The sequence below is a fragment of the Caretta caretta genome, chromosome 10, assembly GCF_965140235.1.
Source record: "Caretta caretta isolate rCarCar2 chromosome 10, rCarCar1.hap1, whole genome shotgun sequence".
NCBI lineage: Eukaryota > Metazoa > Chordata > Testudines > Cheloniidae > Caretta > Caretta caretta.
This window is the reverse complement of record NC_134215.1, coordinates 55,903,768-55,927,561: the sequence shown is the minus strand read 5'-3', so window position 1 is coordinate 55,927,561 and position 23,794 is coordinate 55,903,768. Positions and strand designations below refer to the sequence as shown.

General features: G+C 42.7%; 1 protein-coding gene across 5 annotated transcripts in view; it reads left to right on the top strand.

The window, feature by feature from the left end:
• The first annotated feature begins 369 nt into the window (after positions 1-369).
• The window catches only part of ENTREP2 (endosomal transmembrane epsin interactor 2), a 385,274-nt gene continuing 361,849 nt past the window's right edge, over positions 370-23,794 (top strand). Inside the window, exon 1 of one of the 5 annotated variants that reach the window (XM_048868176.2) lies at positions 370-1,599. In XM_048868176.2, the coding sequence (XP_048724133.1) occupies positions 1,357-1,599 (243 nt within the window). In that variant the 5' untranslated portion in view covers positions 370-1,356. The remainder of the gene's footprint in view (positions 1,600-23,794) is intronic. The other 4 variants (XM_048868177.2, XM_075133027.1, XM_048868175.2 and 1 more) reach the window with 4 other exon arrangements.

Genomic DNA, 23,794 nt, shown 5'->3' with positions numbered 1-23,794 from the left:
GGAAAAACCACCGCAGACAACCGCTTAAACAGGCTGGACATAGCGCTGCCAAATGCACAAAGTAAACAAACTGGAGAGAGATTGTCCTCCAATCCGTTTTACTGTAGTTAAAAGAATTTTTGGTGTTACATCTAACAACTGCAGAGAGTGGAGATATATATTTTTTTTAAACTGAGAATTTTTTTTAAGAGGACAGTCTATTTAAAGATACTGCTTGGCAGCTGTCCTAGGTCCCCCCCTGAATCTGAGACTTTTCCCACCTCGTCCCTGGCCTGCTAAGGGAAACCCCAACGAGGGCTTCCATTACGCTCCCCACTTCCAGTAGAGTTTTTTTCCTCTGCACCCGGCCGTTTCCCCGGGGGCGCTCTGTCCTCCCGCAAGGTGGATGGGTGTCATTCCCCCACCCTCCCTCCAGGCCTGTGTCGGTGATGCCTGCAGCAGCTCCATCCCATGTGGCTCCTCTGCCGCACTGTCGCTTTCCCCCGCCTCCTCCGCCCGTGGTGCTGCTGCCTCCCGTTTGTTCGCCTCGCACAATCCGCTCTCCCTCCGGAGCCGGCGGCTGCCGCCGTTCCTCCTGCCGCTGCCTCCACCCGCCATTGGCCGTAAACAACCCCCCCTGTCCCCCATCTTCTCCCCCCGTCGCTGTCAAGCGGGGAGGAGGCAGGGCTCTGCTGCCCCTGTGCGTGCGCCCCTGAGCAACTTGCAGCCGCGGGGCTCCGAACCGGAATCAGCGCGGGTCCTGCATGCACCTGAGCCGGCCGCAGGCGCAGCCGGGGGGCGCGTGTGTGGCAGGATCCGAAGAGAAGGCGGCGGCGGCAGCAGACTGAGCTTGCGGGCGGCTGGGGAGCGCTGCCTGCCTAGCCCGACTCGCATGCGCTGGCTACGCCGGCTGGCTGTGCAGCCTGGCCGGGGCGGGGAGCGCTGATCGCCTCGGCTGCGCCCTGACTCGGCAGCGGCGGAAGAGAGGGAGCCGTGGCCTTTTGCGAGGTATGGGCTGCTGCCCTGCGGCTGGGGGCTCGCGTCTCCTGCGGGCCGCACAGCCCTTGCGCGGAGTCGGCGCCGGCTGCGCCGCGGGGCATGAGCAGGGGCTTGCCTGAGCGTGCAACTTAGCCCGGACTCGGTACTGAGTTGCCTAGCAAAGTGCATCCTCTCCTGGGAGCGCTGCAGAGAGACCGGCCTGGCCGCTGCCTCCGGCCCCTGCTGGGGATGAGTCCTGCGGAGAGCACCGCTGGCCAACGGGCAGCCCCCGAGCACCTGGAGTCGGAGACCCTGTGAACGGGGCCGCTGCCCTCTCGTTGCCTCCGCCTTTGCTGCCTCCTGCTTTCCCCAGCGGCGGCCTCTGGTGCCCTGTGCAGGATGCCGCTTGCCGGGGGCAGCGCGCTGCAGCCCGCTGGAGGGGCTCGCAACCTCAGCCCCGCCGCCCTGTCCCGCAGTTTGTCCCGCCTGCGCGAGTATCGGACCCGCTCCCGGATCATGCTGTCCTTGGGCGTCACCCAGATGGTGCTTGGATGCCTCATCGTGGCCGTCAGCTTCGCTGCCCTGGCTCTCACCACCTCGGCCAGGGTCCGGCACTCTTGTCCCTTCTGGGCCGGCTTCTCGGTAAGTGCCGCCGGCAGAATGTGCTGGGGCAGCCGCTTGGCCTCCCTAGTGTGTCTTTCGAAAAGTTACTTCCCCATCTGCAGCGGAAGAGAGGGATGTGCCCCCCTCCAGGGACAGGGTAGGGGCAAGAGGTGTTATTTTCCTTTCCCTTCCGACATTAGTAATTGAGAGAAATGTACAAAGTTTCTTGTATACCAGTGAGGTATAAACGCCCTGCAAATTAAATGGGAGTGTGTGTTTGTGTTGGTGGGGTGGTGTAGCTGTGTTTTTGTCTCCTTTGGGGATTAATATGGTGCAGGTCTGTGAGTGGGCACCCCACCATTTCCCGCCCTGTGGTACTGCAGCTTGCTCATGATTACCCTCAGACCTGCTTCAGGAGATTCTATTGCCGAGAAGCTAATTTGCCTCTGGGATGCACCAGATTGAACCAAATGGCAAGTACTTGCAGAAAATGTCATGAGGGAAGATACCCCTGTCCATCCACCCATTGGTAAATTAAGTGATTGTGATGCTGAAGACCTGTTTTATATTTTGCACTTATAAAATGCATTATTTGGCCTGAAATTAATTTTATAAAGTATTTGGGGATTGTTTATTTTTTATTTTAAAATATTGGGGGGGTTTTGAAAAAAGTGCTTGGAAAAGAATGGATCTTGCCACTTTAATGGTAAAGTGGATGGATTGACTTTATAATACTCAGTGTCAAAAAGAGATAAAAAAGATAAAATATTCAAACGATAAAAGTGTTACTTTTTACATAAAATCTCAATCCAACTATCTACACCTTTGTGTTTGAGGAGTTGCTGTAAGGGACATGGGATCAGACAAGAACTTAGTCAAGGAAAAGCAGCCTCTTATGGAGCCAGCACTTACTTTATAAGCTAGGTTTTCTGTTCTGATTTGCTGTGATAATTACATTTCCTCTTCTCCCCTTTACTTCCCCTTCCCACTTGTCTTATACTGAACTCATTGGGTTAGATGTGGCATGATGTGGCAGTACTTATCAATGAGACCATTAAAAAAGTCTGATCTTGCTTCTCTTGAAGTCAGTAGTAAAAGAAAAGGATGGGAGCTCTATTAACATTCTGTGTGAAAAATTGATAAATTGTTCTGAACCTTCCTGTAAACACAGGGTTTTTTTTTTGTTGTTGTTTTCGGTATCTCACAGATTCCTAGTTATCACTGTGTTGTTGTTATTGGGTTCAGTTTTTATGTAACTACTCTGGAATAATTTTGACTTCTAACCTGAAGAATTCTGTTTATAGAGCACACTGGACCCACAGTTATGAGCTGATGTCTCTCAAGTTCTTGGCACAGATTTATGCATGAATGAAAATGTAACTACCAGAAACAGGTTGTGTTGGAGGTAATAAAATGAAATTAGAACAGCAGGAACAGATTTTAATGTACACATGTAATACACAAACCCTCACAGTTGCAGAAAGCAACTGCACTGCTCCACTGGGGAATGTAATATATGCCATTGTGTTGCTTTAGCTTGGCTGAATGTGGAGGTTTCACAGAAGTTCACTACAACACATTACTGACTAGCTAGAAGGCTACATAGCTCTCTAGGTAAGGTCAGATCTGGCAAAGTAGTTCATTCACCCTACATATTTAGAATATTTTGTTTAAGTAGGGGTTTAACTGATTCTACTGACTAAGTTTCCTTTTCCCTATTGTTGGTTTTGTCTCCATCATGTTATGTTAGGATGTTTAAAAATTAAAATTGCTGGACATTTTTGATCTGGGCAGCTGGCCTAAATCTGTACTTTGTGTCTGCACTTCTAGTATTTAAAAGTTGGACCATGAAAATTCCTTTCATTAGGAGCAAAACAAGAAACTCAAGTCAGTGGTGTTACCAGGACATTAATATCACTGAGCAGACAGACTCTCAATCTTGCTTCATTTAATTTAATAGGTTGTTGATTCCAAGATGTTTTTAACACTTTTAAATAATGTTTAATAAACCAGAGTATTTGCAGCTTTAAAGTATTTGTCCAGAAAACAAACTGATATTTGGTTCAAACCCAAGTCAACTTCTCTAAATATCTGGCAGAAGTGGCACATTTTCAAAATGGTCATGCTCAAACCAAATTATTTACTTAAAGTGGTTTCTGATTCAGTCTATCTCCTTGCAGGAGAGAAAAAAGCTCTGGATTCTACAGCTTTGTAGAACCTTTTCTTGGATTTTTTCCCCTGCATTATTTGGTAGCTAAGTCTGTAGTTTTGAAAAGAAATGTCATTTTGCAATGGTCACTTGGATTTTATAGTCCTCACACTGCTGTCTTTGAGACTGAGCTTAGGCAAACAGAAGTATTGCAGTCAATGGAGATGTCACAATTCATAATGATGAGGTGTTAATTTCATGTCTTCTGACCACTTAAATAGTAATGTGCTCTTGAGACAAGTCAGCTGTGTCAGGTTTAGAGGGTATGCGACTTGTCTGTGTATTCCAGTACGTAATTGGTGCATCTAACCTTTTATCTAGGTTTAATGAGTTGATTAATGTGATGTTTAGTCAGTCAGTACAAAACAAATAACTTTTTAAAATAAACAGAATTTATTTTATTTTTACAATTTTTTTTTCAGATCTCTTCCTCTTATTTTACAGGACACAAAAGATATGTCTTACTGTTACAATAGTTATGGCCAAGTGTTGGATGACAATCTAGTGTTGTTATATGTATTGACGTATTTGAAATTTCAAGTACATGCGTGTGGTTCTTAAGTCGACCTGTTAATGTATGCGTCTACACTACCCGGTCCTTTACGCCGACCTAAATCGCCTCTAATGTTGACTTCTGTAATCCATCTCTCCGAGAGGTGTAGCACTTAATTTGATTTTCATGAGTCGACTGAGGTAGTGGAGACTTGTGTAATTCGACTTATTTGGCCTCCAGGTGGTGTCCCACAGTTCTCAACTGTGACCACTTTGGAGATCATTCTCATCTCTGCTGCACTGCAGCAGCTACACAGGAAACGGCCCCTCCCCTGCTAAAGCCCCGGAAATTTTTGATTTCCCATTTCCTGTTTGATCAGCGTTGGGAACGTGCCAGCTTGAGCAGAGCTGATCATGGAGATTACACACCCCAAACGCACTCCAGCCTGGTCTGCAGAGGACATGGTGGATCTCATCACTGTGTGGGGAAGAGTCTGTGCAGGCAGAGCTCTGATCCAGCAAAAGTAATGCTGATGTTTGTGCAAAGATTGCTCATGGAATGGGGGAGAAGGGCTAGATGAGGGACACGCAGCAGTGCCATTTGAAAATAAAAGGCAAGGGAGGTGAACAGACGTTCTGGTGCTGCACCGGACACATGCCAGTTCTACAACGAGCTGCATGCGATTCTTGGGGGACCCTACCAGTACCCGCACAAGCAACATGGACACCTCACACGTGTGTGAGTCTAGGGACAACAGGGAGGATGATATGGTGGATGAGGAGGAGGAGAATGGGAGACAGGCGAGTGGTGGATCCATTCTCCCTGAGAACCAGGAAATATTTTTAACCCTGGAACCCTGTGGGTTGCAGGACATCACGGTGGCCAACCATGATGCTGGGGCAGGCACTTCTGGTAAGTATACAGTTACAATCAAAGTCCAGTTAAACTTGAGCAGGCGCACACATTCGGTTGTATTGCATGTTTACTGTGAAGAAAAAGTGAGGTGCTGTGGCTCTCTGCTTACAAGAGGCTGCTCCAGCTACGCAGACGGTGGCCCCTGGAAAAGACTGTTTATGCAATCCTTTGTAGAAGGTTTCTGGGCAGGGCAGTCTTTTTTCTTTCACCAGGGTAGGACACTTTCCCACGCAACTCCTGAATTAATTCTGCTGTCGTCATTGTGGTACACAGCATAGCAGCATAGGGACCAGGTCTATATCCAGATGCTTACAGCATGTCCTTCCTTTCCACTTCTGTTACCCTTAGGATACTGATATCACATAGGGTTGCCTGGGGAAATGGGGGAAGTTCTCATTAAAAGTGCTCTTACAAGAAAAGAAGGAAAAAAAAAAAAAAGCATGTCGATTCCCCCCCCCCCACACATATTCTGGATTGCCAAACCACGTGGGCGCTAATGTGCCTTTACTGTGCTCAACATGAGTCAGCAAGTAGTTTGAGTGGCTGATAGGGGATTGGGGGCCCACGTGTGAGATTTCCCAATTTGGGAATGAAAATGTCCCCCCACCCCACTCATAAACAGCTTCCTGTGGTGCTATGGGGAGGGGCGATTGTTCAACTAGCTAGCTCTGCTCCCAATATGAGTCTGCTGTAAACTTCATTAAAAATGTGATCACCCATGACTCGGGCGGGGGGGGGGTGCGGGGGGGGGTTCCATGGCTGGAACAGCAAAATGGCACAGTGAATGGTTATGGATTCTGATTGTTATGGCTTACACCTAGTGTAATAAGGGTTTTTGTTTGTTTTTGTTTTTTTATGAAAACAGCCTTGCTATGGAAACATTTAATGCATGTACAGTGGTCTCTTTCTTTTTTCCCATGACTAACAGCTGGAAATGTGTCCTTCGGCATGTCATCAAAACCTGAATGCAGACTTTCATTTCTTAGAAGGAGGACATGTTCACAGAGATAATGAACGCCTCTGGGATAGCTGACACAGCTGAGAGCATGGAGGATTTCACTGTCTGAGAAGTTAAACATGGACATGGAGAGCAGACAAGCTTCCCATGAGCATGAGTGTGCGGTGCATGATGAGGTGCTTCGGATTATGACATGTTGAGGCATCTGGTTGAACTGCAGGAACAGAAGCAGGAGGGTCCCACTGCAGACCCTGGTGGACAGCCAGCCAGCATCGCCTGGCTCAGAATCACCCTCCCTGAAGCATTCCATGAGGCTTGGAAGAAAAGTCCATTAACCCTTTCACTTAACTCAGGGGGAATGTACAAGGAACAGAAGGTGCCCATTCACAGACCTTTGATGGTCTAGAATGTGGTGTTATGTTACACAGCTGAAAATGTTTCTCCCGTTCCAACTTTACAACCCCCTTTCCCCCAGGCTAACTTTTTTTTTCTGTTCTCCCTCTTTACATATGTTTGTTAAATAAAGTAAATGCGTTTGACAGATAAATGTTCTTTATTGAGTAGAAGCAGTGGGCTTGGGTGGGGGGTTGGCTTTACAGGGACAGTGATACAAGCCAGGTGAAGCTTTGGGAAAGCACAATGCGGACAAGCAGCTCACATTACTGTGACTCATTATTGAAACGGCTTTTCAAAGCCTCGTGGATAGGCAGCGCCCCTTGCTGTGCTCTTCTTATTTCCCTGGTGTCTGGTTGCTCAAAAATGGCAGCCATGCGGTCTGCCTCAACTGCCCACCCCTGCGGAAAATTTTCCCACTTTTTTTCACAGATGTTATGGAGCACACAGCAGGCAGCTATAACCATGGGGATGTTCTCTTCACTAAGGTCCAACCTTGTTAGTCGACTTCTCCAGCACCTCTCTCCCTTATGAGGAGAGATTAAAGAGGCTAGGACTTTTCAGTTTGGAAAAGAGGAGACATGATAGAGGTATATAAAATCATGAGTGGTGTGGAGAAAGTGAATATGGGAACAAGTAAAAAACTTTTCCTTAATATAAGAACTAGGGGCCACCAAATGAAATTAATGGGCAGCAGGTTTAAAACAAATAGAAAGAAGTTCTTCTTCACTCAGCGCACAGTCAACCTGTGGAACTCCTTGCCCGAGGAGGTTGTGAAGGCTAGGACTATAACAGGGTTTAAAAGAGAACTGGATAAATTCATGGAGGTTAAGTCCATTAATGGCTATTAACGAAGAAAGGAATGGTGTCCCTAGCCTCTGTTTGTCAGAATGTGGAGATGGATGGCAGGAGAGAGATCACTTGACCATTACCTGTTAGGTTCACTCCCTCTGGGGCACTTGGCATTGGCTACTGTCAGTAGGCAGGATACTGGGCTGGATGGACCTTTGGTATGGCCGTTCTTATGTTATGTTCTTGCAAATGACCAAAGGCACATTCAACCACCATTCTGCACTTGCTGAAACTATAGTTGAACCGTTCCTTACTGCTGTCCAGACGACCAGTGTATGGCTTCATGAGCCATGGGAGCAAGAGGTAGGCTGGTTCCCCCTAGATAACTATAGTCATCTCAACGTCATCAATGTTCATTTTGTTGTCTGGAAAGAAAGTCCCAGATTGCAGCTTTTTGAGCAGATCTGAATTCCTAAAGATGCGCATATCATGAACCTTTCCCGACCATCCTACACTGATGTTGGTAAAATGCTCCCTGTGATCCACCAGCACTTGCAACACCATTGAACAGTATACCTTTCAGTTTATGTACTCTTTGGCAAGGTGGTCTGGTGCCAAGATGAGGATATGTGTGCCATCTATCGCCCCACTGCAATTAGGGAGCCCCATCGCAGCAAAACTATTCCTATGTCCTGCACGTTTCCCAGGCTCACTACCCTTCATAGCAGAAGTCGATCAATGGCCCTGCACACTTGGAACACAGCAGCTCCCACGGTTGATTTACCTACTTCAAATTGATTCCCCACTGACCGGTAACTCTCTGGTGTTGCAAGCTTCCAAATAGCGATCAGCACTCGCTTCTCCACTGTCAGAGCAGTTTTGTTTTTATGGTGCTGAACTGCACGGCAGGGGAAAGCTCTGCACAAAGTTCCTGGAAGGTGGTCTTCTGCATTCAAAAGTTCTGCAGCCACTGCTCGATATCCAGCACCTGCAAAATGATGTGGTCCCACCAGTCAGTGCTTGTTTCACGGGACCAGAAACGGCGCTCAACAGAGTGCAGCTGCTCTGTGACTGCCAGCAGCAACTGTGAATTTTTTTTTTCTACAGCTTGCAGCAGGGCTGCTTGCAGGACATCACTATGTTCTGCGTGGTGGACCCTACTTTGGCTCTGGAAATACTGCAGCAGAAGGCATGAGGTGTTTGAGATGCTCACAGCAAGAGTGCATAACTGAGCAGGCTCCCTGCTTCTGGGATTATGGCGTATGTGTGGTGGTTTTAAGGCGCGAAAACCACTGGGTTGTTTGCCGTTGATATGAGGGAGGGAGGACAGTGCATCATTGGATGCCAATGCAATGTTCCCATTCTCCCCTGTGACAATGTTTTGGGCCCATGAGGTATTGCACAAACTTTCCAAAACACACTGCAACAAGCTGTACTTTGGGATAGTTACCCACGATTCACTGCTTTGTGCTTCTAGTGAGGACACACTCCATCGAGACAATGAGCCTGGTGTGGCCACGCACAATTGACTTAATTAATTCGGAGGCTTGAGGTCAAATTAGGTAAAGTTGACTTAATTTTGTATTGTCATAGAATCATAGACTTTAAGGTCAGAAGGGACCATTATGATAGTCTAGTCTGACCTCCTGCACAATGCAGGCCACAGAATCTCACCCACCCCCTCCTGTAACAAACCCCTAACCTATGTCTGAGCTATTGAAGGTCCTCAAATCTTGGTTTAAAGACTTTAAGGTGCAGCGAATCCTCCAGCAAGTTACCCGTGCCCCACGCTGCAGAGGAAGGCAAAACCCCCCCAGGGCCTCTGCCAATCTGCCCTGGAGGAAAATTCCTTCCTGACCCCAAATATGGCGATCAGCTAAACCCTGAGCATGTGGGCAAGACTCACCAGCCAGACACCCAGCAAAGAATTCTCTGTAGTAACTCAGATCCCACCCCCATCTAACATCCCATCACAGGCCATTGGGCATATCTACCGCTAATAGTCAAAGATCATTACCAAGAAAGGTTATCAAATACTAGCAGGGGAGTTAATACTACTTGGAAAGCATCAGACTTGGAGAACTTCTTATGTAGAGTGTCTGTGGAGTTTGTGCAGAGGTGCTTTTGTGGGGTCCTGTGGAACAGGAGCATGCTACAAAGCCACCTCCTCCCACCTCGGTTTTGGGGCCTATTTACCCTTTTTCCTTTACTTTGTTACCCTCCATGCCATGTACCACATGGAAGAAACATGTCTGCTGCTAGTCTGGTTAAACCATACTGTGTATGGGGCCAGCATGATTAATGCTTGCTCACTATATATAATGTACAAGGGAGCATTGATTTTTATGAACCAGTAGAAGACACAAAACATGAGGTAATGTACTGCACAGCTATGATAGTGTTAGGAAAACATTGGCTGTCATAGATATTACAGATGGGTAACATGGGTATTGAATTTAAATTCATCTGCTCCTACAGAATGGGATAAGTATGTTTTGTTTCTTCAATAAAGCTTTTATTTTTTATTTATTGCACTTCTGCTTTACTGAGCAAGTCTCTGGAAGGGATTGAAAATAAACTCAATCATCCTTTTGAAAAAGCTTATCCCTGGATGTTAAATAGTTAACTGTTAATCAAGCAGTTTTCTTATGTGGTTAATTTCAAAGAGTCCCGGGCACTTAAAAATAGCCACATGTACAGCCTCATCCAATATTCTTCCAAGATATTTATAGTATTTTCAGCAGAAGTCAGACATAGCATTGCAACTGTAAAACTACCCTGCCAAAGAGTGAAATTTTTCTGCTTGCCTCTTGAAAATATGAGTAGAGAAGCAGCTGGGTAAAGATGTGTGAGAGAAATAACTTAAATATTCTTTAAAACTTCATTTTCAACCAAAATCAGTCACAAATATAAACTACCAGCAAACAAAAGTTCTCTGCACTAAAACCAAGGTAGTTATTTCTCTAGCCCTTAATAATCCTTCCTTGATTCATAGATTCATAGATATTAAGGCCAGAAGGGACCATTATGATCATCTAGTCTGACCTCCTGCACAATGCAGGCCACAGAATTTCACCCACCACTCCTAAAAAAGACCTCACACCTATATCTGTGCTATTGAAGTCCTCAAATTGTAGTTTGAAGACCTCAAGGAGCAGAGAATCCTCCAGCAAGTGACCTGTGCCCCATGCTACAGAGGAAGGCGAAAAACCTCCAGGGCCTTCCAATCTGCCCTGGAGGAAAATTCCTTCCCGACCCCAAATATGGCGATCAGCTAAACCCTGAGCATATGGGCAAGATTCATCAGCCAGATACTACAGAAAATTCTTTTCCAGGTAACTTGGATCTTACCCCATCTAAAAACCCATCACAGGCCATTGGGCCTATTTACCATGAATATTTAATTACCAAAACCATGTTATCCCATCATACCATCTCCTCCATAAACTTATCGAGTTTAATCTTAAAGCAAGATAGATCTTTTGCCCCCACTACTTCCCTCGGAAGGCTATTCCAAAACTTCACTCCTCTGATGGTTAGAAACCTTCGTCTAATTTCTAATCTAAATTTCCTAGTGGCCAGTTTATATCCATTTGTTCTTGTGTCCACATTGGTACTGAGTTTAAATAATTCCTCTCCCTCTCTGGTATTTATCCCTCTGATATATTTATAGAGAGCAATCATATCTCCCCTCAACCTTCTTTTAGTTAGGCTAAACAAGCCAAGCTCCCTGAGTCTCCTTTCATAAGACAAGTTTTCCATTCCTCGGATCATCCCAGTAGCCCTTCTCTGTACCTGTTCCAGTTTGAATTCATCCTTCTTAAACATGGGAGACCAGAACTGCACACAGTATTCCAGGTGAGGTCTCACCAGTGCCTTATATAACGGTACTAAAACCTCCTTATCCCTACTGGAAATACCTCTCCTGATGCATCCCAAGATGACATTAGCTTTTTTCACAGCCATATCACATTGGCAGCTCATAGTCATCCTATGATCAACCAATACTCCAAGGTCCTTCTCCTCCTCCGTTACTTCTAGTTGATGCGTCCCTAGCTTATAACTAAAATTCTTGTTATTAATCCCTAAATGCATGACCTTACACTTCTCACTATTAAATTTCATCCTATTCCTATTACTCCAGTTTACAAGGTCATCCAGATCCTCCTGTAGGGTATCCCTGTCCTTCTCTAAATTAGCAATACCTCCCAGCTTTGTATCATCTGCAAACTTTATTAGCACACTCCCACTTTTTGTGCCCAGGTCAGTAATAAAAAGATTAAATAAGATTGGTCCCAAAACTGATCCTTGAGGAACTCCACTGGTAACCTCCCTCCAACTTGACAGTTCACCTTTCAGTAAGACCCGTTGTAGTCTCCCCTTTAACCAATTCCCTATCCACCTTTCAATTTTCCTATTGATGCCCATCTTATCCAATTTAACTAATAATTCCCCATGTGGCACAGTATCAAACGCTTTACTAAAATCTAAGTAAATTAGATCCACTGCGTTTCCTTTATCTAAAAAATCTGTTACTCTCTCAAAGAAGGAGATCAGGTTGGTTTGGCACGATCTACCTTTTGTAAAACCATGTTGTATTTTGTCCCATGGCTTGATGGTCAAGCTCCTGTTTTAGAATTCTTATTGGACTACTCTGAATTTACTTGCTCTTTTGGAAGGAAAATACATCAGATATGGGTGTTGATGGAAAGTATCAACAAAAAGTACTCCCTAGAATTCAGTCTCCCTGAATCTTGGGGAATAGTACACTGAGTCTCCTCTGATTGATGTACTCAATCAGAGGAGACTCAGTGTAGGAGCCGATACTCAGATAGGAGCAGTCTAGTATTTTGTACACAAAGATACAGAGTCGTCAGTTTTAAAATAGCTACAGGGCAAGCGGAAGTAGCTTCCATATTTCTTTTTTCCTTAGAAAAACAAGACAATTCATTTTCTCTTTGCTGGATTTGGAGGAACTCTCTGGGAGAGCAAAACTTCAAATGAAATGAGTAGTTGAATACCAAGTTGTATACTAAATCCCTGAGGAATGCAAAATAATACATTTTAAAGGGTTTTTTTTCACTAACTTTTCCTGTTCAAAGATTTAGCGGCACTGTCGATTTGTCATAGGGAAATCACAGACACAAGGTGAGTGAGGTAATATTGGATCAACATTTTTTGGTAGAAGAGACAAACTTTTGAGGTATACATAGCTCTTTTTCAGGTCTGGAAAAGGTATTCAGACTGTCTCAGTTAACTGGCCACTTCACCTTGAATAGTGTCTTACAGTTTGTGTTAGCTACTTATGCTAAACAAACTGTTCCACGTTGTATTTAGCTGGGAATATCTTTCTCAGACCTGAGGAAGAGCACTGAGTATCTCAAAAGCTTTTCTCTTTCCTAGCAGAAGTTGGTCCAATAGAAAATATTACCTCACCCACCTTGTCTCTTTAATATTCTGGGACCAACTCGGCTATAACAACACTACAAAGAATAATAGGGAAATCATGTTAGTTTTAGCCACAAGAAGTGCAGAAGATGACTACCATAGTCCTGTGCTTTGTGATATTGGTTAATGAAGTCCAGAGCTACAAGTAGGATGCAAGAACTTGCTAAGTGTCTTCTGATTGCTTTAGAAAAGCATGCCTTTAATTAATTGGGGCTGTCAAGGTTCCTTCCCCACTCTGAACTCTAGGGTACAGATGTGGGGACCTGCATGAAAGACCCCCTAAGCTTATTCTTACCAGCTTAGGTTAAAAACTTCCTCAAGGTACAAACTTTGCCTTGTCCTTGAACCCTGTGCTGTCACCACCAAGCGTATTAAACAAAGAACAGGGAAACAGCCCACTTGGAGACATCTTCCCCCCAAAATATTCCCCCAAGCCCTACATCCCCTTTCCTGGGGAAGGCTTGATAAAAATCCTCACCAATTTGTACAGGTGATGCATCCAAACTCTTGCATCTTAAGAACAATGAAAAAGCAATCAGATTCTTAAAAGAAGACTTTTAATTAAAGAAAAAAGTAAAAGAATCCCCTCTGTAAAATCAGGATGGTAAATACCTTACAGGATAATCAGATTCAAAACATAGAGAATCCCTCTAGGCAAAACCTTAAGTTACAAAAAGACACAAAACAGGAATATACATTCCATTCAGCACAGCTATTTTACCAGCCATTAAACAAAAGAAATCTAACGCATTTCTAGCTAGATTACTTACTATTTACAGGAGTTCTGAGCTGCATTCCTGATCTGTTCCTGGCAAAAGCATCACACAGACAGATAGAGCCTTTGTTTCCTCCCATCTCCCCCCAGCTTTGAAAGTAACTTGTCTCCTCATTGGTCATTTTGGTCAGGTGCCAGTGAGGTTATCTTAGCTTAACCCATTACAGGTGAAAGGGTTTTGCCTCTGGCCAGGTGGGATTTTATAGTTCTGTATACAGAAAGGTGGTTACCCTTCCCTTTATATTTATGACAGGGGCAAATCACTTCCCGACATTTGGAATGTTTTGTTTGAGAATGAGTAAGAGGCTATAATATATACTTTCTTTTTTGATTCCTGTTCATCAGCTCAGCAGCGAGAAGTGGGTCCGAATGAAGTCTTTCCATCAATTTCTGATGTGTATGAGCTTCAGGGCTTCATTCATCTTTAAACCCTTTTTATTCTTTGTCATTCTTCACTATGTCTATCCAACACATCCTCAGTCTTTCCCTGTTTCCTTGCACTCTGGAATGTATTGCCATGTGTGGTATCCTTTTCAGGTCCATTCTTGCCATGTGTCCCAACGATCGCAGCCATCTTTCTTGAATCCACTGCAACAGCATTATTTTTTGTCTTAGCCATTTTCTTATCACTTCATTTTTCGTTTTTTTCCTTCTTGAAACTCTCAGTATTCCCTTCAGCTAGTTAATTTCTGCAGTCAATATCTTTTGTTCGTTGGCTTTCCTCATACTCCAGTATTCTGACTCGCATAACAGTATTGGCATGACAGTTGTTTTATATACACTGATTTACATTTTTATCAAAATGTCTTTAGCCTTCCAGATCTTGCAGAGTTTTCTGAATGCTGTAGCGGCTAGTCTGGTTCTTCTTTTTATGTCATTTTCACAAATCCCGTTCTTCAGCACTAGTCTTCCACTTTACCTTTTCATTTTCCTCCACAATGGCTCAGTGAATGCTTTTCCTCTGTAGTTCTGACACTCACTCTTATCTCCTTTTTTTATAGATTGGCACTATTATTGCTTTCCCCCATTTGTTCACCACTTGCTTTTTGTTTGTAATCCTTGTTGAATAGCTTGTGAATCAGCTTTACCATGTGTTCCTCACCTGCTTGCAACAGCTCTGCAGTTGTGTTGTCACTTCCTAGTGCCTTTTTTCTTTTTCAAACTTTCTATCAAGTTTTCTTGAGGAATTTAAACCTTATTTCAAGATTATGCCAAATAGTTAAGACGAGGCAGTATAAGTTTAGAAATAGAGTGAGAGGGAGGGGAGGGCACAAGTGTACCTGGACTATATGGGCAAGTAATGACAAAATTTTTATTTAGAAGAAAATTCTTGACGGATCTTCACAAGCTGCAAGTAATGAAAATTCAAGCGGTTTGTTTGAACTGCAGTCTGTTTCATTAACTTCATCTTCATATTTTTGATCTGATAGTGAGATGACTGTTAACAACAGTAAATTGTTTTAGCATTATAGCACAACTAGCAGTAACTTCTATCACTGTTCCAGGGCTCTCAAAACATCTCTGGGTCCACAGCATTGCAAAAATATACATCACAAGTGACTGTATGTGTTTCCACATTTATTAATTGTGTCAGAAAGGCACTATAAGACTGAGCCTCATTAATTCTCTCAGCAGGGAAAAGTGAACACTTTTTTTTAAAAATACAAAGTATATGAACATAAGGTCCTTATTTGTATTTCTGATAACAGGAAGAACCTATCACTGGTTGGATGATGCTCAAGGGGGCTGGTAAGTGAATGTCAAAATTAGGCTACCCCAGTAAACCACTGAAATACTGAAATGTGTCAGAAAATGTCAACATTGAAGTTCTACAAGAGACTCTAGAAGCTTTGGGGTAGCTGATGTTTGAGAAAATATTTATTCTTCACTCTCTGTCCTTCAAAATCCAAAATATTTTGGATGACTGGTTATATATATGATGCAATAAATACAAATGGTGCTTTGTAACTCATAGAATATGTCCAACAAAAAACAGATTGGCTATTAAGCTCTGGATTTCTGGTGATGTACAGTAACTGTAAACGCTGCCTAATTAGATGGTTAAACTAGGCTTATGGCCACTTTGTGTCAATAGAATGTATTTGACCATATTTAGTATATTATTTAATTCCTAATTCCTGAGTATGGTGATAATGACATTTATGGAACTATAGGAGTGGTATCTGCTCTCACAATTGTTTCTTGAAATCATTTAGAAGTGGGCAGTTACAGATATATTCCCTTCCTCTCAGATCCCAGCATCCCCAGAAAATCCCCAGTCTCAAAGATGGGGCTTCTCTATTACTGACAGGGCATGAATGAAACTGCCAAGTAATTAATCAGATTATTGAGATGTGGTCTTTATTTTTTTCCTATTCAGGATGCTCAAGTTATATTTGTAGTTTCAGTATTTCTGGTTAGAAAAGTAAGCAAATTACAAGCTGTAGTTTCTTTCACTTCAGTATACTTATTTGAGTATAACGTTATTGAGAGCCAGCATAGCTCCAGAATTTCTCCTAAAATGTGGTCTCTTCTTTCTGTTTGAATCCTTCCTTAACTCTATTTTTTGCCTTATCCCATTTTGAAAGTAGATATAATATACTCGCTTAAATGCAACCTTGATGTCATGAGAACTTTGAAGATACTATATGTTCAGAGAGTTAAAAGCTGTTTTTATACTGTTCAGAAATAGGTAAAAGGTGTAATAAATTTGTAAGGGAGGTTGTCAAGGTGACTCATGCAAACAGTCCTCCAATGGAAGGTCAGGCAGGATGTACAACACACAGAAAATGTTCTTGTATTGAGGAGACAAGTATATATTGATAAAAACTTGTTGGGTAGATTTCTGGAGCACTCTATATTCTATAATGGCATTATTATAAAATAGATTTGATTCCAACAGCTGATGCATTATTGGAGAGGAGGAATCTCTATGTATGTAGTTTAACTTAAAAAAGCAGAGTCTACTCCATGCTATTCCCAGTCAGTAAACCTTTTTGTCCCTCACATTCAGTAAATTGCTTTAGCACATCTTCATATGTAATCATGGTAGAGTGAATGAAGGATTAAAAGAAATATAAATATAAAAAGAAAATGATAATTATAAGTTGTACTTATTTTCTCTCCATTATTGCAGCAGAATTTTTCCTTCCTTCAGTGACCCTTTTCCTTTCCTTTGGGCCTTTCACTTATTGGTTGGGTAGTCAGTTGAAGTGAAGGAGTTGCTAGGGTGATGGTATTAATAGTTTAGGGGATGGGGTTCTTCTGTTTTGAGCTGGAGAAAAGCTTGCCTGTAACAGGGAGCTGGTTCTTATGTAGGTGAAGGTTGCAGTAATGAAGAGAAATTCAACTAACTGCTACTGTTGAGCAATTTTTTATTTTACTTTGATCTACTGGACTTAGCATGGAATTTTTGCCAAATCTGTGAACAGTCACTTAAGTGTTATTTCTCCTGCGCCTGGTTATCTCATATCTTGAATTTAAATGTTAACTTTGTTACAGGTGAATGTTCTTCTGTGAGTATGTATCATTGTGGAGCCTGTAGTGGGTAACATGCACCTTGTGTTCAAAACTGGATTTTTTATTTATTTATTTTTTTTACTGGAAGTGTCTACCACGGCATGCACCCTGTGACACCTCGATCTCCACACAAGAGCATAAAGACAGTTTTCTCTTATCCCCCATGGCAGCGAGACTGAACATGGCAAATGTCTGACTCACTGAAGATTAGCCTGAGCTAAGAATTAGAGTCTTCTACAACCATATCTGATTGTCTCTTTTAACTTCCATGAACCATCTGGACCAAACTTTTCTGATCAGACCTCTGAGTTTTCTCTAACAGCAGATTCAAAACCTGCGGGCTTCAAGTCCTGTCCATTCCTCATTGGACTAAATATCCCTGAGAGATGGACACCGTAAGTGGCTCTTCTGTCTGGGGGAACCACATATTCCAAGTAGATGCTCAATATGCTTATCCTTCTCTGCAGGGACCCTCCAATCACAAGATACAAGGTTGAAACTCAGTCTTCTGGAACAGTACATGAATGTCTCATTAGACAAGCTCCAGAATCCTATTAAAGGACAATCCAGCATCATCTAGTACCCCACCAAATAGACAGGTGATGCCTAAAACTATTGCAAAGAAGACACTGACATCAGCACCACCATCAGAACACTGATCCTGGCATTGAAGCTGACCTCTGCTTCGACATGAAATCCAGCAACATCACCTCAAGTGTCAAAGTCAAGCCAAAAGAAGCTGCTCTGAGCAATGAGATAAAAGCTTAAGAAGGAGCTCAATATCCTGACACCACTCCAGGCACCCTAACTTTATCAGATGTAGAGGAAGAATGGAAAATGAATAAAAGCACACCAGAGGACAAAGATGCCAAATGTCTTAACTTGTTTGGAATAAAGCCATACTCCTCACTTTGCTGCAAGTGTGTATGGCTAACTACCAGGTCCTGCTGGCCAAGTATGACTTTCTAATGGGCGATGGGGTGAAGCCCTTGTAGGAAAAGCTTCCTTATGATGGCAGAGAGGAGGTTAAGGATATAATTAAGGAAGGCCTCTGAACACCAAGGCACATTCTACCAGGTTCAACAATGCTGTCTGCCTGTTTCAGGAATGTACCAGTCTCTGAGATCTGAAAGGCAGTTATGTGGAGCAACCCACTAACTTTAATTAATCATTATGCACTTGACAGGGCAGCCAGATCAATTGCCAAGTTCCGGACAGTAGTACTTCAGTCTCTGTTTGACTGACTGATACAGCTGAAACTCCTCACTCCTATCGTCCACGGACTGTGGTGCTTGCCAGTCACTATGGTGGGATCCACACTGACAGATACTCAAAGAAGAAAGAACAGATAACTGTGGCATTTTTTAAAGATGGTGTAGTCAGTGAGGATCCCACAAACACATTCTCCGTTCCCACTTTTCAGAGCCCTCAGCAACTTGAGCTTTGAATTGTGAGGGATCTGAGGGAAGGTCATGGCATGAGAAGGCACAGGGTGCATGTGTGGCAGACACTGCTGTCAGACACTGTTGTCAGACACTGCTAGTTAAAAAATAAATCCAGTCTAATGTACATGCTCACCAAGGGAGGGATCCACACAGACTTCAAATCTCAATAAAAAAACAGTTACTTTAGGATGGATAACTGTTCTTCATGTGTCTTGGCATCTTTGGATTTGTGCACCATGACATTACTGTATTACATCTTTTTAAAAAAGAGAGAAAGAAAGACAAGAATCAGCAAACTGGCTTAATGATTTGACTTTTTGCTCTCCATTTATGAAATTTTACTTTGATAATGATCTCAGGAGAGTCTCTGTCTAGATGACAGCCAGGAACTGGAACATCTCACTATCTACATAGGAAAGTTGCACCAGTTTGACTTAAGTCAGTGCAAATCCTTGTGGACACTATTTCAGTTTGAGTGGCTCACTTTAGTTAAGCTTAAACCTGTTCACAGTTAATTTAAGATAACAGGGAATAAAAAAAACAAAACCACTTTTAAACTGAAATAATAATGTTCCTATGGGTTTGCTTTGGTTTAACTAAATCAGATTCAGGATTAATATAGTGCAGTCTTCTCATGTAGACAAGCTATTAACTTGACTGAAAAAAAAATCCTATCTTAATCAGGTTCGATTAGTATGATTAAAGAGCCCCATTTGAGATGCAGATCTGCTCACGTCTTCACATGTATTAGTCTGCATTTTAATGGAACTTGTAAATCACATAAAGCTAACTCAATTTTGCTAATGTGATGGGGGGGGGGAAACATGTTTTTTGTCTGTCAAGACAAGGCCTTAGGTGCATGTGCAGAATATAATTCTGTGTGGCACCCTTAATAGATGTCTTTAAAAAAACAACAACCCAACACACCATCTTCTCTGTTATCTGGTCTCCTGTATGTAGAGTTTATACATTGTATGTAGATTGAAGGGAAGAGAGCCCATGACCTTAAGAAAAGATGAGTTCTGGAATGAAGGGAATGGGTCAATAGTTAGTCAGTCAGTGGAGCAAAGAGAAGCTCACCTATTTTGGTGACCAGAGCAGAATCCTTGGTTTCATGTCCATGGGAAATCAAGAATATTCTGTCCACTTCCTCATAGTCCTAGGTAGTAGGGGGTGCTGGAGGAAAGGATCCCTTGGTAAGTGCTGTGCAAATATGCAGAGAAGGAAGTGGATTTCCATGTTCAAGACTCCCAGTGGGGAATAAGAGAACTATAAAGCTGCTTCTCCTTTCTCTCTAAACTGACTGTCTGGACGGGTGTATAAGGCACATGCAGCATGGAAGCAATAGTGCACTCAGAAGCAGAGGCAAATTAAGATTTATTGGAACCCTGGGTACAAAGTAGTCTCCCCACACCCTGGGGCCCATCCAAATGGGCCAGGCTCCTGGGCACAGGTGTGTTAATCTGTCACTGCTCAGAAGACAGAGCAGAAGGAGAGCAGGGATAACTGTAGCCTCCAAATTATGCAATTTTCCAGATTGAGAGATGTCACTTTCATACTTCTAAAGCACTGTTGCAAATGTAACATCTGCAAAAGATAATTGACAGTGTCTCTTTTAAATTCAATTAACTATAGGCAATAGCAGTGCTCTGTGTATCTGCATGGGGAAGCATGGTGCAAGTGTAACCTTGAGATTTCCTTTCTTCAGGCCACAGAAGACGAAGATTCATGGAAGTCAGTGTAATTTGTTGCAGGTGAGGGAGCTGCTTTTACTGCTCCGGAGTACCTCCTGCAGGCTGATTGTCATGAGGCTCAGAAACACAGGGTCATGCAGGTTGATTTGAAAACCTGCAATAAGGAATGAGAAGAAAAATACTGCACATTGTGGTGCTTGGGGAGTGTGTCTGGAAAGCCCAGTCATAGGAAAAGAGAGCATAAAAATTGCTTGTTTTAGCATCTCAGCAGTATAATAAATGATCTAGTTTTCAAGTTTTGTTGTTTTTCTAGGCAGCCAGACTTGAAATAGTATTACAACTATGTCATGCCATATGAAGCTGTTTGTTTTATTTTTTTTACTTTGATGGCCAATGGAACGTTGGGTGAATGACTCAGACATTTTGACTAAGAATGAAACAGCCTGCCTGAATTTCAATTCCCTTTGCCTTATTGCGTGCTGGAAATGTGTGTGAGCATATTTATCTCAGAAATGCACTGGGCCTCACACCCACAACTAGCTACCTGTAACGTGGTATATTGAAAAACTTGAGAATGGACAAGTTCAAACCAGCATTTTCAAGTTCATTTACTGAGTCATTAGCAGCTCTCTAACTAGTTATATCTTTTTGTTATGAGATATACCAGGCCCTCTGAGGCCCCCTGCTGGAGGTCTTGAGGTCCTACCACACCCCAACTGGGAAAGGAGCAGTGAAGTTGGGTCCTCCAGGCCTGTCTGGAAAGGCTGCAGGGAAGCAGCCAATCAGAGTGCAGCAGGCTTAGATAAAAGGAGCTGCAGGGCCCTGAGTAGGTCAGTCCTTGCTTGGATGAGAAGGTTGAGGAGGGGCTGGAAGACTGTGAAACTCTCCAGCTGAGGAGGAGAGGGAGGGATAGGACAAAGAAACTTTCCAGGCAGGGATGTTTTGGAGAGACCCTGCTCAAGCAGGAAACACATGGAGAGAGCCCAGGGACTATAACCCTAAGGTAAGGGGTGAAGGAGTTGGACCAACTGGGAAGCAGCACAGGGAATTCAGCAGAAACTATTAAGGAAGCAGTACATGGCTGATGTTTACAGGGTCCCTGGGATGAGACCCAGATTAGTGGGTGTGCCTGGATCCCTCCCCAGTGGGGAAGTGGCCTAAGTCTCAAATAGGGGACAAGACTCTGCTAAAAGGCCAAGAAAAGTGGCTAGATTTAAAGGGTCCAAAGAGGGGCTGAAGAGAGAAGGCACCCTGAGGAAGGTAGGACTGAGTCCAGTTTGAGCCAGGGAATTGGAAGACTTGTGTTTGTTTCTGTTTTGGACTTGAGTACCCTGGAAGGGGTTTGTCCATTTTAGACTGTGTGACTTGGCAAGAGGGCTGAGCCCCTGAAGACCTGCCCAGCAAGATCAACAGCCGGTAGGGGGTGCTTGAAGCAGAGAAAGAGTGCAGAATCACACACAACTGACAGGAGGCTCTCAGAAGAGGTGTGTCATCCCCCACCCCCTGCCAATCCCACTTTTATTTTAGTTGTATACTACAGTCTTTTGAAGGAATGAGTTATGAATTACTGTGATAAATTGTCCAATCTTTCACAACTTGTTTTTCTCTCCCTATTCCCTGTCTACTGTATTCAGGAGTTAAGGCAGAAATGGGGTTGCAATCTCCCAATCTGTAACTAGTTCATATATAAATATTTCGGTTAAACCAAAATAGTTATAGTGGTACAACCCTAGTGTGAATGTGGTTTTTCTGGTATAAAAGTGCTTTACACTGGTATAGCTTATAATTATAGCTTCGTGCATGTGAGTGAACACATTTATGCTGGTATAACTGCACCCACATGAGGGGGTTTGTACAGCTTGAACTATACTTGTATAGTTAAAGCAGTACAACATTTGTATGTCGACAAGACCAAAGTTTAAAAAAAAAATTCCACCTCCCATAACAAGGGGTCAAAGTGTAGGTCTGTAACACAACTGCAGTGGTGACCATTATTCGTTGTTGTGTTTAGGGCTTCTGGAGTGCTGGAATCGGATTCTGTTTCTTCCCCTGGCCAAACCCATTGCTATCCTCTAAGATAGTGTGTGGAGCAGTATTGAGGAAATACATTAGGCTTCCCCTAACTGACTGTACTCTGTGGTATATAATGGGGAGACTTTAACTGAAACGTTATTTGTAAGCTTGTTTAGGGTGTTGGTCAGTACTAATACACACAGTTGTTCCTGTGACAGTTGCACTGAAAAGTGTGACATTATCATCTTAAAAAGCATTTAACTTAAGTAGATTTGTTCAGCTGTTACACTGCCAACTTGCCCTTATGAGCTTTGCTCTCCTCTCGAGCTCCGCTAATGAACTTGTGTACTCACATAATTGGAATTTGTTTCCTTTGTAATCAATGAAAAATGTAGTAAATATAACATGTCTGGAAAAACTTCTGTCTTTTCTAAACTGTAATTATTATTTATTGCCTTTTATTTCATTCTTTGAATAGTGGATCTGTGTATATAGACTGATTCTGCAAAAGTAAAGTCCTTGTGAAATGAATAGTATGCACATGTAACGTGTAGTGATCAGCTTTCTAATTCAGGGTGGATTTGATTTAAATCAAATTGATTTTTAAATCACTAGTCAGGAAGACTTGATTTAATCATGGATTTTTACATAAAAGTGCATTCTTGTTGGTTTTTGTAACCTTAATACATATTCTTCACAACTCAGAGATAGATTTAGGTTTCATTTTTAGGAGGTACACACTACACATTTTTTAAGTGATTTATTCTGAAAAGTTTTCAGAGTAGTTTTACAGCTATATCAGAAAAATGAATGAATGTTTGGTTATTTCATTTGCCAGAGGTAACTGAAGTAGATATTTATGAAGTCATTGGGAGGTGAACTATCTCCAATTCAACAGGTTAATCATTAATATTTGGAGGATTTTCTTGTCATGCTGCATTAGGAAGAGAACATCACCAGACATTTAAATTGTTTTATTTAAGTAAAACAATGTTATGTATTCTGGAGTTTTTTCTTCAACAGCAAACATATAATGTTTTAACAAAACAAGCATATGGATTTTTGAATTTAGTTAAACGTTCAAGTTCTGATGTAAAAAGTGATAAGAAAAATGGCATTGTAAGTTTTTACTAATTCTAACTAATATAACATTTGTTAATTTAATAATTTTAAAAAGCCTTTCACACTCATCCTGGGCTCTGAGGGAGAAGATGTGTTCTTTCCTGTTTTTTAAGGCATCATTACCAGTAATGTTCTACAGAACAAACTCTGCTCTCATTTATACCTATGCAATTCCATGGTCTTCAAACCAGGTACTCAGATAAAACACTGGTGTAACTATTTAGTATCCAGTAAAGTTGCATTGGTGGGAGGGCATAATTTGCCCAGGAAATTGTTATTGCTGTGGAAGTGCGGGGAGAGAAAAGAACCTGGCTGTCTTTCAGATCCTAGGTGAGCCTGCAGAACGGGTGGTTATAAAAATATCGCTTTTTAAACTGACAGTATTTGATCTGGAGCCATTGGAGGTTATAAACATGTAACCTGCACAATGTCACTTTTATAATAACTTTTCAGAGAAG